At 51.4% G+C, this 17998-nt stretch overlaps 1 protein-coding gene across 4 annotated transcripts in view; it reads left to right on the forward strand.

Moving 5' to 3' along the window:
• Nucleotides 1-17998, forward strand: part of JAKMIP1 (janus kinase and microtubule interacting protein 1) — a gene marked incomplete at both ends in the record, with an annotated part of 71779 nt that overhangs the window by 23840 nt on the left and 29941 nt on the right. For 3 of the 4 annotated variants that reach the window (XM_079717258.1, XM_079717259.1, XM_079717261.1), the window contains 4 exons: nt 438-497; nt 12330-12458; nt 13637-13765; nt 15143-15226. In XM_079717258.1, coding sequence (XP_079573384.1) covers nt 438-497; nt 12330-12458; nt 13637-13765; nt 15143-15226 — 402 coding nt within the window. The remainder of the gene's footprint in view (nt 1-437; nt 498-12329; nt 12459-13636; nt 13766-15142; nt 15227-17998) is intronic. The other variant, XM_079717260.1, reaches the window with a different exon arrangement.

The raw sequence follows: 17998 nt of genomic DNA on the forward strand, positions 1-17998 counted from the left end.
AGCAAGAACCTGAGAATCAGAGAAATGAGGTGTGTCACCTGACCAGGAGGAGGCCCCATGGGGATTTGGCCCCAGCTCTGAGATCAAAGCTGCAAGCTTTTTTATTTTCTGCTGGGATCACTGACAGCTGATGTCTAGTCAACACTGCCTAAAGTTTTATAGCTTACAGGCCCAGAGACAGACAGGCTGGAGTTTTACAGTACTGGCAAATCTTGCCATTTTTTCTGGGATGTTCCAAGTCCAGTTAATGACATGGCTCTGTAGCTGTCAGTTCTGAGAAGCAGCCATGCCTTGGGTGCTCAGAACCTGGACTGACCCAGGCCTGGTGCAGACAGGTAGGTACAGCAGCATTGTAAGTTATGCCCTCTGAAGTCAGCTGGGTTGGTGGATGTGATGTGAGGCTGGCTGAAAATCCCAACAGTTGTGTTTCCTTCTAGGAGAGAGAACGGCTCTTGCGCTCCAGAAGACATCGTGGGAAGGGCCTGAAGCCACCCAAGGTGAGCGTGCGATGGCGCAGCTGCCCTGCTTTGGCTCCATGTCAGGGTCTGCAGGGCGGATGGTCCAGGCATAGGGGGAGAAGCGAGCAATCCATAGAGGAGCCCTAAAAGCAGACACACTCACATCTCTGCATATTCGATGGTGAAAAACCTGTTATAACTACCTCTCAAAGCAACGTGGGGCTGCTTACTGTAATTTATTCATGGAAAATTTACAGATGAATTCTGTATTTAGGCCTCAGGGGATGCTCACCCAAAATTAAAAACTTAAATACTTAGACCTTTTGAAGGATTTAAAAGATACTTAGTCTTGGTTTATAACATCTATATCCTGTTTTAAAAAATCAGGAGCTTTGGGTTTTTTTGGAATGATACAGAATGTGTTCTTTTTGGAGAATGTGGTTTTGCCCATTTTATAGAGATGGTGTCCAAATGTCCAGTGAGGAGAGCAGAGCTGGGTTTGGAAAACTCAGATGCCCACAGGGACCAAGGTGGAAAGTAAAAGAGCAAATTGGTATTTAAAAAGGACTTAGTTTGCATTAATACCCGTAAACATTTTTCACTTCCATGAAGATGTGGGCCTGTTCTCCTTTTTATTGAACCAGATGCCCCTCATGGTTTATCTTTTGGTAGAGATATGGTTGTAGAGAAATATTTCTCTCCTATAAAGATAACAGCAGTGCAGATGTCTCACTGAATGATCACAGACATATGGCTTTGGTGCCAGGGTGACAATAGGGAGTGGTGGGGACTGTGGAAAACTGGGCCCAGAATATCAGCTGCTATAAGAAAGTGAACCAGGTGGTATCAGATATTCCAGTCATTCAAGAGAAGTGGGACTTCTTATGCATTAGTTTCCTAGGGCTTTTGTAACAAAGTACCACAAACTGGGTAGCTTAGAACAATAGAAATGTGTTATCTCAAGGTTTTGGAGTCTAAAAGTCTAAAATCAAGGTGTTAGTAGTGCCATGCTCCCTCTGAAACCTGTAGGGGAATCCTTCCTTGCCTTGTCTTAGCTTCTGGTGATTTACTGGCAATCTTTGGCTTCCCTTGTCTTAAAGCTGCATAACCACAATCTCTACTTTTGTTGTCATGTGCCATTTTCCCTGTATGTCTCTGTATCACGTGGCTATCTTCTTATAAGGACACCAGTCACATAGGGGTCCACGCCACTACAGTGTGCCCTCATACTATTGCAATGACCTTATTTCCAAGTGAAGTCACATTCTGAAATACTGGGGGGTTAGGACTTTAACATATCTTTTTGGGGGGACTCAGTTCAACCCATAACACCTTTATGTAAAATCTAAGGGTTGTAAATATTGGTGCAAATTGTTTATAGTATACTCTGTGGGCCAAATAAAATATATCTGTGGACCAAATTTGGACACATGGATAAGTGGTTATTTATACCATCTCATTTAATCTTCATAGCAACCCTGTGAGATTGGTGTTACTTTTTTTTCATTTTAAAGTTACAGGAAGTATATAGATATAAAATTTAGAAATGAGTCAGAGGTAAATTAATTGACAAGGCTGACCTTCAGACTCAAGTCTTGGGCTCCAAGGCCCAAGCTCATGCCACCAAGTGAAGTTGAACGAGGTGCAAATCTCTATGCACTGACATTAGAAACCCAGAAAAGGGAAGTGGTTCAGCAGAACTTGGTTATTTTTAAATATATATTTTTTATTATGAAAGTAGTATAACCACATTGTAGACTATCTGGGAGACAAGTGGTCCATCACAGCAGTACCTCCCCAGTGCAATCAATGTTGGCATTTTAATGCAATCTCCGCTCCCCCCATCCTCATTCTGCTTCCATTTTTTTAAATAATGTAACTGTAATTATAGAATACACTTTTGCACCCTGGGTTTTTACTTACTACTATACTATAAAGCATTTATCCATGTTATGAGGCTGTCATCATAAATATGAATGTTCATGGCTACATAATCCATGGAGTGGATGGGCTATAGATTTGTTTACTGGCCTGTGTCTGCCGGGCATGTTTGCTTCCAGCCCCTCACGGTTGTGAATAATGCTGCAATAAATGTATCTATGCTTAGAAGACCACTCTTCACGGGCCAGTTCTGCTGGATTCCCTGAGTGTTGAACATCTCATTGGGTGGCCACCCTTTCCGTCTTCCTGGACTTCCTGCTTCTGTAAATGTCGCCACAGCGAACTCTTTTTGTCCAGAAAACTGTGTCCATAGTCTGGATCGTTCCCGTGGGTAGATTCCCAGAAGCCGAAATGTGAGTCAGAGGGCGTGAAGGCTTCAGTCAAGAACATTCGCCCCCAGCCCCCCACCCCTGCTTTATAGAAGGGTTGCATCATTTTGCACAGTTGCCAGTAATGTACACCAATGCCATTTTCACCACAGGACATATGTTTAAAAAGCAACAATCTAAAGGTGTTCAGTTTGTTGCATGAACTGGGTGTGCTGTGGCCTCATATACCCCAGAAAGGTTTTCAGGAAACCCACTTTGGGGCCGTAACTATATTTTTCAAACCTTATCAGAATGCCAGGAATAAGAGATTATGTTTCCCCTTTTCCTGTTTCTGAATGTGTCTATGGGAAGGAACTTTACAAAGGCCTAGAATGGGCCTGGGATTTGCTAGGCTTGCATGTACAGCAGGCAAGGAGGGCAGCATCTGTGTCCTGCTCACCATGTCCTGGTCGCTGCCTGGCACAGAGTGGGTGACCCTAAATAGTTGTTGACTCAATAAACAAATTGCTTTTACTGGAATGATACATTTGTCTGACACTGGATCTTCTCAGGATGGGGATGTTTGGTCACTGTAATTGCAATAGTTTTATGCCACTGGAAGGCGGAGTTTGGGAACTTCTGTGGGAAATTTCCTGACCTGATTCAGGGTCTTTCCCACTTACTATGACCCACCAGCATCTTTCTTTTTCTCAAGGTTCAGCGTACAGCTGTTTCCCTTATGCTACTACTCAATTCCAGCTTGTCCGGGGCTGGATGGGATGTATATCTGGGTCCATCGGGGACCCGGTTAGGTTTTTAATTCCGCAGGGCTGCCTCTCAAGCTGGGCAACTTCCCTTCCTCCTCTCCACAGGCCGCAGGGATTCAGTACTTTCTTTTCTTCCCTTAAATGCCTCCATCGCTCTCCGTCCCTTATGCATCCACGCGCTTTACCACTTTGTCCGGGTCCTTGCATGACACAGTGTCACGGTGAACGCATTGAAGTTTCCAGACTTTTCTGGAAGTCTGACAGCCATCCCTGCTCTCTGGCTGTTGCAAGCCTCCCTGGACTCTGCAGTTCCCCCAAAGGGGCTCCTCTAATTCCACACCCACAGCCCAGTTGCTGCAGAAGTACTGAGGGCAGAGCAGTGATGCCAGCCCTCATCTTCCAGGGGGCCATCCTGTCCCCGAGGGCTGCTGACCTGTCTCATGGGGCTTCTGGGGACAAGACTGGTGTTGGCTGTCCCTGCCCGGGGACCCTGCTAGTTCAGCCCCGGGTGGAGGTTGCAGGAGAAGGACCCTGAGCGGTTCCTCGGGCCCTGGCCAGGGAGGGGGACTTGCTCTGCGGAAGGTCTGATCAGGGCATAACTGGAATCAGAGCCCCGCCATGGAGTGGCGGGTGGTAGGGGGTCAGCCCGTGCGGCCTGGCAGCGGAGAGCTGTGTCTTAGGAGAGAGCTGGGCGCGTGAAGAATGGCTAAAATTAGTACAGTTTGCTCACGCACCTTGAAAGTGGGGCTGGGATCTTGGATGAGGCTCAGAAACCGTAGCCTGGAACAGCGTGGGGGTCACACCGGCTCCTAGCTGTGTGGCCTTGAACTCTGGGAACCTCGGTTTCCTGGTTCTTACAATGAACATCACACCCATGAAATTAAATGAAGCTTCTGGCTCCATGCCTGTTGTGTCATCAGGGATCAATAAATTATCATTTCTCTTTCTCCCTTCATCTTAAATCAGTAGCTTTCTTTTGGGGGGCCTCTTAGATTCAGGTTCCCAGGCCCTGCCCCTCCCCTCCCCCCACTCTAATTCACGTCACCATCTTTTAGATAGAGACAGTCTCAGGTAGCAGTGAGGTGACATCTCGATGCCCCGTAGACAGCAGCCATCCTTTGAGGGGAGGTTGGGAAACATCAAAGCACCACCTGAGAATAGGCCCTTCCTTGGGTTCAAGCATCTGTCCTGTGGTCCCCTCTCCCAAATGGACCAGGGTCCTGCTGTCACCAGGACACAGTTCACGCCTGGGGAGCTTCTGATAGGTCACTCCTGGTCAGTGGCTCCTGCATCCATTCTGATAGGACACCTAGGGCCTATGCATACTTGACCTTGTGCCTCCAAGGCCAAGCCTGCGGCCTTGTGGAGGGAAGGACAGGGTGCCAGCAGCTGCTCTGGCACAGAAGCCAGGGTGCCATACCTTAGCCTAGCTGGATGCCAGGCACTTTCCATCATGGGAATACATTTCCCATTTTTAAGTAGCCAAAGGAACCTTTTTTCCCCTTTCCGGTTGTTTCCACTTGACTTTGTTCCTGTACAACCCTTCCCCGTGGCTCTGTCATCAGCCTTTGAGTGTGGAGAGGGCTGGATCCTGCCTCATTCCTCCAGTTCTAAGCAGCTCCCAGCACAGCACCCGGCCCACACAGTGGGGCTCGATCACATTGACTAAGGGAGCTATTCTTCCTTTCAGTCCTGCTGGTCTGTGAGGCTCCCTGCGTGGCAACGTGCAGCCGAGGGCTTTCTCTGGGTGTTTCATTCCCTGGACGGGACAAAGGCTTGTCCCTTCCAGGCTGGGCAGCACCACTGTCGCTTGTTCCCTCCTCCATAACCTGGTCAGGCAGGTGGCGGAGCTCTACATCAGTAGTACATGAGGCCCCCAGGAGCTGCTCCAGGTGCCGCCTGCTGGGTTTTGGGGGCTGTTTGGTAAAGGACTCGGGAAAAGATTTGGGTCCTGGAGATAAAACATGGGGACGATTTTGAAGTTGCAGGGCAGCTGAGTAGCTACCCGCACACGCAGTCTGCACCGTCCCGACCTGGGGCAGCATTGCAGGTCGCTGGGCAATGGAAGGAGGAGAGAAAGCAGAGCTGGGGGCCTGACCTGGCTGCAGAGACTGTCCAGGGCACCTCATCCCGCATAGCAACGCCCATGGGGACATCCAGGCCATACCCGAAGACTTTGGAACAGACAGGAAGTGATGGTGGTTCTAGGCAATGTATTCTAGCAGGGCAGGGAACCCCAACACTGGGAGTGAGCGTGGGGGTGAGCCTCAGTCTTCGGAGAGGAGCCAGCTGAAAGGCGGGTCTGCAGCTCCTGGCCTCCTGCCTGGTGTTAGGAGGGGATCCCAGACCCAGTGCTGAGGGGCTTGAGGCAAAGCTCCCTGATTCCAGACCCTCCCCTCTAGGCCTCTGCTTCCTCATCTGTCTCCACCATCTTCCTTTGGGCCCTCATCAGCTGTCCTGGGGTTATTGCCACAGCTCCCTGGCTGCTCCCCTGCTTCCAGCATCTTCCTCCCCCGAGAGCTGTTCAGAACGATCTTTTTACGGCACAAGTCTGACCCTGCCACCTTCTTCTTAGAAACCCTCCACTGGTTCCCCATTTCTTCTGGGACCTGGTCCCGCTTGCCTCCTGCCCAAGGCCTGTGGTGGCTCGTGTCCTCAGTGGGCTAGGTGGTGAAGGCCAAGGTGGTGCAGCTCTCAGCCCTTCCCATCCCCCCATCTCTCTCGCCATTGCTCCATCATCCGTGGAGCATCTGCCTTGGGCACAGCACAGCGTCAAGTGATGGGTGCAGAGGGGTGCCTTCACTCTTGAGGAGCTTCCAGCAAAGGTGGGTCTAACTAGGTCGAGGAGGCAGCCCCACTGGACATGTGTCATGGTGTCCACAGAGCCAGGAATCTGCTTGCAAGGCAAAGGTTGTCTTTCATTTTTCTTGAGGGTTCAGGTGTAGAACAGCTCAGAGAGAAATCAGTCTTTAGGCTTATTGCAGAACTCGACAGTTTGCAGATGACTTGATTTCTAGGATTATCTCCCTCTTCCCCATTAGCCAAGATTTTTTCTGTTGCTAGCATCAAAAACTCAAAGTCATTTAAACAAAGAAAACAATTTATATAACTGAGAAGTTTAGACTGGCTTCAGGCACAGTTGGATCCAGATGCTCGCACGATATTGCCAGGTACCTGTCTATCTCCATCTTTCAAATGTACTTTCCTCTGGGCTGGCCTCTTTCTCAAGCAGGCTCTCCCATGTGGTGGCCCAAACAGCTTTAGCAGCTTCAGGCTGGCATTATACCTGTCTAGCAACCTTTGTGGTCAGAGGGTGTCTCTCCTTAGTGGTTCCAACAAAAGTCCCAGAGCTGGTGCTCCTTAGCTCAGCCTGGTCACAGGCCCATGCCTGAACCAGTCCCAACTCTGCCTGGGTGGCAGCTCATTTGGAAAGATGACTTAAAGACTTAGCACTAAGTTGCATAGTATGACATGGTTACATAGCTCATATCATGGCTACTTTGACAGGAGCAGAGTATCAAACATTATTGAAGTTAAAATATATATGAACTTGGCTGTGTATATTTTTTCTTTTATGAATTAATGTTGCTTTACTACCTTTTAATGTTGCTTTACTACCTTTCAAATTACAGAAGTTTTACTTTTTTTTTTTTTTTTTTTTTTGCGTCACGCGGGCCTCTCACTGTTGTGGCCTCTCCCGTTGCGGAGCACAGGCTCCGGACGCGCAGTCTCAGCGGCCATGGCTCACAGGCCCAGCCGCTCCGCGGCATGTGGGATCTTCCCAGACCGGGACACGAACCCGTGTCCCCTGCATCGGCAGGTGGACTCTCAACCACTGCGCCACCAGGGAAGCCCAGAAGTTTTACTTTTTAATGGTAAAATATGCCCTTTTTTAAACCCTCCATTAGGAGGGTTTTTTTTCTTTTGATCTTATGCTTAGAGAAGCTTCTGCAAGAAACACAAGGCCCTCGTAGGTGCCACATGGGTGGGAAACTGAAGACCTCTCTAGTTGCAGTTTTTCTGTTGGATGATGGTTTGTTTTGGTTCATATAAATGATAAAAACAAATACTTACAGAAGAATTGCTGAGAACCCATGAGTTTAACTAGTCCGGGGCGTGTACAGGGTGGACGGGGATCAATAGAGAAATTCCCCAAGCCTCCCCGTTTTGGGCTCTGGTCGTGAAGAAGCCTCTCTCAGCTTCATGGTTGCTAGCGCTGTTCCCGGGGGCCCTTGCGATCATCCAGGGACCCGGGCCCATGGAATGGCCCCGACAGCAGGGCGGCTCAGGGAACCTGGGGTCTGGGAGGAAAGCCCCCAGAGAATAAGCCAGCCTGGAGGCCGTCCTCTGTGACTGACACGCCCAGGCCCGGCTCCTGGAAACCGACTCCTCTCAGCCCACGGATCTGCCCCAGAGCTGGCATCCCTTTTAATAAAGGTGCATCTTCCAGAGTATCTTCATTCTCAGAACTCTGCTGCAGAGAAGGAAGACAGTGGGCTTGTGTGGTCGAGGGAAGGAGAATGCTCTGGGGAAGAATCGGTGCTTCCTCCTAGGACTTGAGAGAGGCCTGGAAATTGATGGCAATGACATGGCTTTCGGCTCCCTCGACACACACGGCTAGCGGGTCCTGCAGCCCCTCTCCGCCATGGAGTATATCCTCTTTGTGCTATACTTCTCCTTTTTCCTCTGTCTCTGCGCCCTGGTGTGCCTGTACTTTTCTGGCTGCCAGGAGATGACCTATAAGCATGACGGTAAGTGGCCAGCTTTGGGGGATTGGTTGTGGCCATGTGAAAGTAAGTGGCTGTGATTGGGGAGCTCCTTCCTGTGACCACGATTGTTGGGAATGACACAGCTGAGGAGAGAGGAGGCTGAAGTCAGTTGAGGGGTTGTTTATTTGGGGGGTGCCTCCCCTTTTCCTCTCCATCCCATGTGATCTGCTAAGAATGAGCGTCTATTCAGCATGTAAATGGAGAGGAAATGTTTATTTTTCTGTCATTTTTTGTCCAAACTGCATTTCAAGCATTTGGATTAGTTAGTAAAAAGTTGTCAGCAAGGCAAGACCTTGGTGGTAAAGAAAATAGAAGTCTGGAGGAGTGCGCCCCTTTTATATAGAAAATGCACTTGGAATGGGCAAAGATGGAAATTTTATGTTCCTGCAGTGTCTTTTCTTAAGAAATTCCCAGAGAATTTTTGAACAATGGAGGCTCCAAAAAATCGACGGTTTCTTTCGTGCTTGACTTTTTTTAAAAGCCCATGATGAGCCGAGCATTTGAGGAAACAGTATTTGCAGGTGATTTTCCTCTCATTCCTTGGAGGCTGGTGTGTTCTTTTGCGTATATGAAAATGCAGTGGAAGGCAGGGTTGCTTAGTCTCCAAGAAGACAGCCACCAGATTTTCACTTGAAACGTTCAAATGTCTTTTTCTATCTTGTTTTTTTATTAATAAAGGCATAAATATATATAGTACATTCTGACTTCCCATATGATACAGTCACTTAAAAAAACTAACCCTCAGAGGAAACAAACTAACCTCACCCATAAGTTATACAAGGTGGGGGGCAGGTCATAGTCAGCTCACTGCTGCCCTGGAAATTGTATGTGCTGTGTATTTGTGGATTCGTCTCCTTTCTGATTATAGGGGTATAATTTGAATGTCCTTTTGTGTTTGATCCCCACCCTCAGAGCTGCTTCCTCCTTCCCTCACTGCAGCATGCTTCCTAGAGTTCTTGGTCTCTGGGGCCACATGATACTTCAGGGGGCTCCACTTGGGTCTGGGCAGGTCTGCTTTAAATGCGCGGCTGCGGTGCCTGTAGTTAATACACTGTATTAGCGCTCAGTAATTGAGTACTTAACTCGCAGTCCTGCAAGTTTTCAAAAAGCGGGTTTTCCTAGGTAATGGAACACTGAGTCATCACCTCCCAGAATGGTCCATGACACCTGCAGTGAGTGACCACCATTCAGCATAGTGTCCTGGTCGTGCGGAGACTGTGAGGCTTGATGTTTCCTGGGGCTCCATCGGTGTGCCAGGCGGGGCCCTCCCCGCATCACCGCTCACTGCCACTCAGCACGACAGGCCTGTCCCCAGAGGCCTAGCAATTAGCAGTGTTTACAAGAAATGAGGTCAGCTGAGTGGCTGCCCAGAAAAATAAGGAGCCTGAGGCTCAGGTGAACTGCGTGTGCGCAGAGGAGCTGAGCGCTGTAAATGCATCCGCCATCAGATGTCACAGCCACAGCTCCCTGGAGATGGAACATCTGGAACATCATTGACACTTGAACTCAGGTGGGGTTTCTCAACCCAGGGGCAGGGGGGATTTGAGTGTAGGATTGTCTCCTCCAACCTCCACTCAGAAAGGAGCCTAATAGGGCCTCACATTCCTACCTGGTGGACTCACCTGGGGTGCGCAGTCAGGTGGAGGCCCAGCTGATGCTGGCTGTATGAATGAGGGAAGGGAGGTCACGTGCAAACCTGACACTATTTGTGGGTAAACAGGTTTGTTGGGCATTGAGTTCATTGCAAATACTCATTGAACAACCAATATTTCTTGAGTGTGTCAGGTCCTGGGCTACAGTGGGGAACAGAAGAGCCCAAATCCTTGCTCTCATGGAGCAAAATCCCTGTCCTCATAGGACTTATATTCTAGAGGAGAAAGACAGCTAATAGACATATAAGCAAAATATGTCTTATGTTAGGTAGTGATGACCACTATGGAGAAAAATAAAGGAAGGAGAACAGAGGTTGAGGTGGGGATAGGTTAGGACTTTGATGTGGTGGGAGGTCAGGGAGGTCTTTTTTAATGTTACATTTGTGCAAAGACTTGAGGGAAGGGAGGGAGAGAGCCTTGTGCATTCTGGCGAAGAGCATCTAGGCAGTGCAAAGGCCCCGTAGCAGGCATGTGGAAGGTGCAGGGGTGTGCTTGGCAGTGTGGCTGGAGCCCAGTGGTGAAGGGGATGAGGCCAGAGCAGAGTAGGAGGCAGGTCCTGCAGGGCCTGTGGACTGCAGTGTGGATTGACTTTTACTGAGGTATGGTGCAGAGCCAGTGGGCTTTGAGCAAAGGACCAACACGACCAGACTGTTGTTTCAAAATAGTTCATCTGACCACCAGGTTATGGGACAAGGGCAGGAGCCGGAAGGACAGTAGGAGGCAGTTTTTTAAATTTCAGTGCGAGATATTGGTGGCTTGAGCCAGGAGGGAGGCACTGGCTCCTGGAGGATTGGATTCTGGGCTGAAGATGCAGCCAACAGGATTTCTCCCAGAGACGTGGAACATGGGGGGCGGGGCGGGGGGGGAACCTAGGTTTTTGGCCTGAGGAACTAAAAGTATGGAGCTGCTGGTGACAAGCACGTTAGACTGTGGGAACTGTTGGTCTGGGGGTGTCCACTAGCCACCCATGGAGCTGTTGAGATTATTTGGGAGTTCAGGGGGCAGTACCTGCCCCTCCTGTATTAAATAAACAAAAAGGAGCACAGGGTGAAAGCAGATTGCAGAAACACGAACGCCAAATGCAAAGCCATTATGGGTGACAGCGGTGGTCAGGTGCCTCCAGCAAAGCCTCATGAGAGACACTAACTGTACAAGATGACAAAGGAGCCCCCCTTCTTCTCCCTTCCTGATTCTGAATTATTTCCTAATCATGTTATTGATTGTGGTACCAGCCACATTTTTCTTACATCTGGGCACATGAGATTGTACGCAAGCATTAGTTCCAACAGAGTGGGAGGCGCCCTGCGTCTGTGCGTATGTGGGGAGCGCCCTGACCCCTCCCTCTGTGTGTTGCAGGGGGTCGGGGGAGGGGGATCTGGTAGGAGCCGGTTCAGGTGGGAGCCTGGGCTTGGCTCTGGATTTAGTTATAGTTCTTTCTTCATGGTCAAGAGCATTCATTGATTGTAAAAACAAATAAAAATCCTTCTCTGGGGCTATTTTGGGGAAAAAAAGCACCAGTGTTTCTCGGACAAGGGATGTTGATCTGGTGATTGTGAGTTGACATCTGCAGCCCCAGGGGACAGAAGCTCTTTGTGGTAGGGACCAGGCCTGGTTTTGGTCTAGTTGTAGCCCCCAGGCCCAACCTAGTGTCTGACCCATAGAAGGCGCTCAGTCAGGTGTTTGCTGAATGAATGAATGAATGAGTGAATGAAGCCCCATCTCCTGTGATATTTGGGGTGGGAGAAGTGCTGGGCAGGGTAACCAGGAGGCCAGCACACAGAGCATTTAAAATTGCCTCTGAATCTGAATACTGGGCGTATGTGGGTCTGTTACACTCTTCCTTCTCATTTTGTAAGTGTTCCAAGTTTTCCATGACAAACATTTAAACTAAAATTGCCTTACGGGGAGCGTCTGGTGAGGACCTGGGACCCACACTTGTCCAGCCGGAGTCCCAGGGTCCACCCGTGGACACTCTGCCTCACCACCTTCCCCTGTGCCTGGTCTAGAACACCACGTCTCACGTGGCTCCCCCTCCTCAGTGCAGCAAGGATGCTGCTCACTCTTACTGCCCTGGGCATGGTGCTTGGTGACCTCACTTTGTGCCCACAGGTGAGGTGGGGGGTTCCATGACTGTCCGATGGAGAAAGTAGCTGGCGCTCAGCAGGGCCAAGGGGCTGACTTGCAAAAGGTCATCAGCTCGTGAGCCTGGAGCCAGGGTTGGGCCAGCACGCTCTGCGGCAACCCCCCACCCTCTGACCACCTTTGGCACCCCCTTTCTCCCCCAGCAATCACAGACAGACCCTACCACCCACCTCCTGGGATGCCCTGCTGGCCCAGATGCCCATCGTAGCCCCCTCCGCCCCGGGGAAGACGGGATGGAGGATCCAGGTGATTCTGAGTCCCCTCCTCATGTCTTGCAAATTGCCTTTTACAGAAACATGTTGTGGAGACATTTTTTGGATTTGACGAAGAGTCTGTGGACTCGGAAACATTGTCAGAGACGTCCTGCAACACAGACAGGACGGACAGGGCTCCGGCCACGCCCGAGGAGGACTTGGACGACGTAAGCGGACCTCACCCTGGGGATGCTTGTAGGGCGCCTCCCGCCTCTGGCCGCTGCAGGCATTGCTCCCTCACTGTGAGCCATGAACCCTGCAGGACCTGTGTGATCACAGTCCAGTGTCCAGGAAAGGTGGTCCCCACTTTCACAGGTTCCGAGAATGGTGATGGGGGTGCTGGCAGCACGTGGGGACCCCTTCCTTCCCCAGCACGGCTTTCACACAGGAGATCTGTGGCCACTGCATTGTTGCTTACCCTTTGTCATTACAACTGCTGAGTGGCGGTCTGTTCCTCGTCCCCCTGTGCTTACACATGCACATGCGTGCACATGCACACGGGCACACACACCACCCACGTATATGAAGATGGCGTATCATTGTAGGAGAGAATCCAAGCAGCACTGAGAAGGGTAAAGAGCAGAGTGAAAGCCACCTGGAGCCTCTCATCGTGGCTCAGCGCCCTCACGCTTTCCTGACTCTCCATCTGTGCACACCCGCGTCCATGACCGTGGCTCTGGTGAGCTGGAGCCACAAAGGAGGGAAGAGCAGCTTCACTCTCCCCCACCTCCCCCACCTGGTGGAATTCACTCAGGAAACCCCATGAAACATGATCACGTCAGACACATGCTTTTAAATTTGCTCTTTTCACCAAGAGTGTGTAACAGGCATCTTTTGGCAGCAAACACTGTGTTGCACATCACCCTCTGTCACGAGCAGATCCTCATGGATCTGCACGTGCATCTAACCTAACAGGCCCTGATGAGAGGTGTTACATGGATTCCAGTTTCTCACAACTGCGGCGATGTCCTTTGAGTGGTTGTTTCCTTAGGAGAAACTCCCAGAATGAGGAGGGCTCCTCGTGCTGGGTGGGAGAAGCACCCTTGACAACGTAGATGCTCACCTGTGCAATCAGGGCAGGCTCGCCCTTGCTCGCCTGCACGTGACTGAGTGATTCCCGGGGTTCAGGGAGCTCCTGGGAAGGGCACTGACGGCAGAGAAGGCGTCTTCTCCCCGAGCCCTTCGCTCCAGAGTTGCAGTTAGGTCCTGGCAGTGACCGGGTCATCATGTAACTGTTGGCAGCAGTCGTGAGATCTGGGCATGCGCTTTGCCTGACTTGACCCTGGCACCGCAGTTCATGTCAAGTCACGCACTTCCTCGTGCTTTTCTTTTCCATGACGTTAAGACTACAACCCGAGAAGAGGCTGACCTGAGGTTCTGCCAGCTGACCAGGGAGTACCAGGCCCTGCAGCGAGCCTACGCCCTACTTCAGGAGCAGGTTGGGGGGACGCTGGACGCCGAGCGAGAGGCCCGGGTAGGTGCGGCAGGCGGGGTGGCGAGCATCTGGGCAGAGGCCGGGTGGCTCGTGCCCTTTCTGGCATCGGGATTCCGTAGGGGTGCTGAGCGGGGATGGGGACGCCTAACAGCCCCCACCATGGCAACATTCCAGTGTTTAGCAAACCGGACGGGAACTATCTGCCCATCCTCAGTGGGACAGTGGAACTCGCAGAAGAAACGCTGCCGTCTCACACGTGTTGTATGCACCGTCCATTGGCAAGAATGGTTTCAGAATTTAAGACTCAGTGATGAAATCAGGCTCACTGTTAAACAGACTTCCCTCTCTCCTGGCTGAGGAGCCCTCAAGAATGTCGTAAGGAGCCCAGGCAGAGACGGTCGGGGTGTCCCAGCCCACACGGCGCTCTGCTGGACACCCAGGTCTGGGCCACGCCAGCCTTCGTGCTGGGCTGAGCTCTGCCTTGTAGTACCATCCACTCACTGGCCATCACCCCACTTTCAGGAGTCACACAGACCAGGGTCTGCTGGCCCTTCCTTCTGAAGGTGAGGGGGACTCCCAGGGAGCACACCCGCGGGGGCCAACGTTTCACCCCAGCATGTCCCCGTTTCATTCCCACAACAGCCCCGTGAGGTGGGAGGTGGCGAGCAAGGCTGGGGGAAGGAAGCTTCTAGTGCTACAAGAGCGTTCCGCCTATAACCGATAGATTGGAGGAGGTATATGCTGGAAGTGGTTTGGGCTGAATTGTGGTTTTCATTAAAAATTTCATCTACTTGCAGCATTTAAAAGTCAGGAGATTTCACATAGAAATCCCGAATCCTGGCTTCTCTCGAAGGCTCAGAACACCTGGCAGAATGGGGCTTCCCGTTCCACATAGTCCCATTTGGCCGCAACCGCTGAGTGGCAGTCCCCCTGACATGGGACATGTGCCTCTGGTTTGCCACAGTCCCCACCACTCCCTATTACCCCACACCCAGTTGGCTCCCTTCTTTATAGTACCTGCCTGGTCCTTGGGGTATTTTGGAATTCAGCCCTTGTTCTAGGTGGCAAAGGCCCACGAGATGGGCTAAGCAAGCATGAAAGTGTTGCTGGCATTCGTGATGCAGCCACTGCACTTGGTCAGCTGGGCTGGGATCTGACGTGAGTGAAGAAACTGGCCCCTTCTCCAGTCTGAAGACTTATTTCTAAACTGAGGGGGTAGCACTGACGGCCTCTCAAGGCCTTGCAGTTCTTAAACACGTCACACCTGTAGGTGACAGAGGAACCAGGCAGACCAGTTTGCACGTGTGCTCCTAAAAAAGGACCCGTTTCTTAGGACTGTATCCTGCAGCCTGGTCCTTTCCACTCTCCGTTACCATCCAGGGTGACGTGCTCACTTCCTGGTCTTCTTCATTTCAGACTCGGGAACAGCTCCAAGCTGATCTGCTGAGGTGTCAGGCCAAAATCGAAGATCTGGAGAAGTTACTGGTTGAGAGGGGACAGGTGAGCAGAAACGGTCACGTGCTCTGTGACTGTTTACATTTCTTTTCCCTTGGTGGTGTCCCCGGGGCCTTGGTGCCAAGGGGAATATTCTTTGGATCTGCATCGTTCATTGCAGAGACAAGAGAAAAAAAACACTAGCAGAGACCAGGCAGGAATATCCCAGCTCACGTGCCTCTTCACCGAGTTTTTACAAATCAGACACGTTATGAGATCCTGACTTGGCTTTTTCTTTGTTTGTTTGTCAAATGCACAAGAATAGGAGACAATTCCAAAAGTAAAGTGGTCACCAAAATCTTTTCTGACTTGAATCTGGAAGAAAAGCTGGCATTGCCTATGAGGATTCAGTTGTGGAAAAGAACTGGTACCTGCAGCTAGCTCTGAGTGATGGCAGGCAGAGGCGGCCTCGGGATTCCATGCTGTGACTGCCACGTAAAGATCTGGGCCCCGAGCTTCTCAGATTAGAGTCACCTCCGTTTGCGCTTTCTCTGAATTTGGTTAGGCCGGAATTCTCTGAACTTGAATTCATTGCATATGTGGACAGCAGGACACCGTAGAGAGGCAAAACCTGGGCCCAGACCCGTCCCCTGGGTGGGGGGACCCTGAGGGGCTCTGGGTGGAGGTCCGGCCTCTCAGAGGGTAGCATCTAAAAGCAACACGAACCCAGGGGTCAGTACGGGTGGGCCATGCTCTCCAAGTCAGAACTCTCTGTGGAAAGAGATAACTGGGACTTCTTTCTCAGTGGCTTACCACGAGGTTTCTGTCCTGCTAGACGCACTGCGTGTCCTCCTGTAGGCAGAGGGTCTCCACTCCATGTGGTCACTCAGGGATCCAGCACTGGAGGCAGCGCCATCTTGTACTGGCCTATCCACAGCACATCCTCCTCGACAGGGGCCAGGAGAGGCTGTTCAATGCCTCAGCCTAAGCAGGCACATTTCCTGCCCCTTGTGAGGGTGCCAAGGAGTGTGTGGGCAGGTGGAGTGTGTGGTGGCACCACTGCCCCAACCCCAGGGCAGGGGGTGACCTGAGGAGGTCTGGCACGGGCTACTAGAGGCCCTACGGTGGGACACAGGGAGCGGGGAGGTGGGTGTAAGGGAAGGGGTTGTAAGAGGCTCCAGGAGGGTTAACGGGGGCTCAGGAAGAGCTACAGAGCAGATGGCTTAGAACTAACTCTGGTGTCCAGTCAGTGGGATGAGGGCTCAGGTTGTGACTGATTCAAACGGAGGCAGCTGGCTAGTAACCAGAACTCAAGCCTGCACAGAGCAGTTCACCACAGCAGCATTTATGCAGGACTGACTGGGCACAGGGTAGCAGCCAGCCCTTGGGAGCTTGTCACGTAACCATGGTCCAGAATCCTCCGCGGAGGCAGGAGTGCAGTGCAGGGCACAAGCTGCAGCAAACCCGCCACATTCCAGCCCCACCACTGACCTGTTGCACAGCCTTGGGCAAGTTATGTGGTCTCTTGTGCCTCAGGTTCCTCATCTTTAAAATGGGGCTAATAATAGTACTTACCACATAGGGGAAGGGGGGTAGGGAGACTCAGCAGCAGCAGCAGCCGGGTGGAGTCCAGGTGAGAGATGAAGCTGTTTTCAGACTCCTGTCCTAACCTGCCGTTGACCTCAGCTTCCCTCTTCCAGGCTGAGCTCACAGGTTGTAACTTACCCGTCCATAGTCTACGAATAAATTAACCTCCTACTTGAGGGTGCTAGGCCCTGTTTGTGGGCCCACTCTGCCCTCAGTTGCTGCTAAATGAAGAGCACATGGCCATTCATTTGGTGAGCACTTACCAGAGCCCTTGCCCTGCACCAGGCTCTGTGCTTGGTGTGTGGGATAATGTATCAGTTAGCTATCGCCGCCTAACAAATCACCCCAAAACTTAGCTGTTTACAATAACAAAAATTTTATTTGGCTACAGTTTTATGGGTCAGCAGTTTGGGTTGGGCTCAGCTGGTGGTTCTGCTGCTGGTCTCACCTGGGGTCATTCTAGAGGCTTCATTGTTGGTAGATCGATTGGAGATAGATGGCCCCAAGTGGCCTCTCTGTCCTGTCTTTGCATTGGTGCCAGCTGTTGGCCAGATTCTTATGGTCTCTCATCCTTAAGGAAGCTACCCTGGCTCCTTTACCTGGTGGTCTGGGGGCAGGAAGAAAAGACAGGCCCCAAGGCACAAGTACATGCCACGCCTCTGCCTGCGTCACATTCACTAATATCCCAGTCACCAAATCATGCTGCAGGCACGCCCACCCTCGAGGTTGCAGGAAGAGATGCATCTCTCCATGGAAGGAGCTGCAGAGTCACGTTGCAAAGAGGCACAGAGATGGGAGGGACGTTGCCAACAACCTCCCACAGGAAAAAAGATGAATGGAACCGGCTCTGTCCTCACAGGGACTCAGCCCCGTGGGACCTACACGTGTGTCAACCCAGGGACGGCGCAGGGTGATAATGTTGGGTAGAAGGAAGGGAGGAAGAAAGTTCCCTCGTGTACTCCTTCATCCATCCCCTGGCGTTTATTGAGCACCGGCTGGGTGCCAAGCACCATGCTAGGCACTCAGGATGCTGGTGTAAAGACAGACTTAGTGCCTTGTGCTCCTAGAACTTTCCTGGACAGGGCTTGTCCAGGCAAAGAGACTTGGTTAGGGCGTCACAGGCAGAGGGTCTAGGATGAGCAGAAATGTGTTACTGTAACGACTCCAGGTGTGTTGAGTGTGGGCAGACCCTTGGGGTGCGGCCTGGACGCTGGCCCGTGGGCCTCAAAGAACAAGCCAGGGGAGGGTCTG

The sequence above is a fragment of the Hyperoodon ampullatus genome, assembly GCF_949752795.1.
Source record: "Hyperoodon ampullatus genome assembly, chromosome: 1".
NCBI lineage: Eukaryota > Metazoa > Chordata > Mammalia > Artiodactyla > Ziphiidae > Hyperoodon > Hyperoodon ampullatus.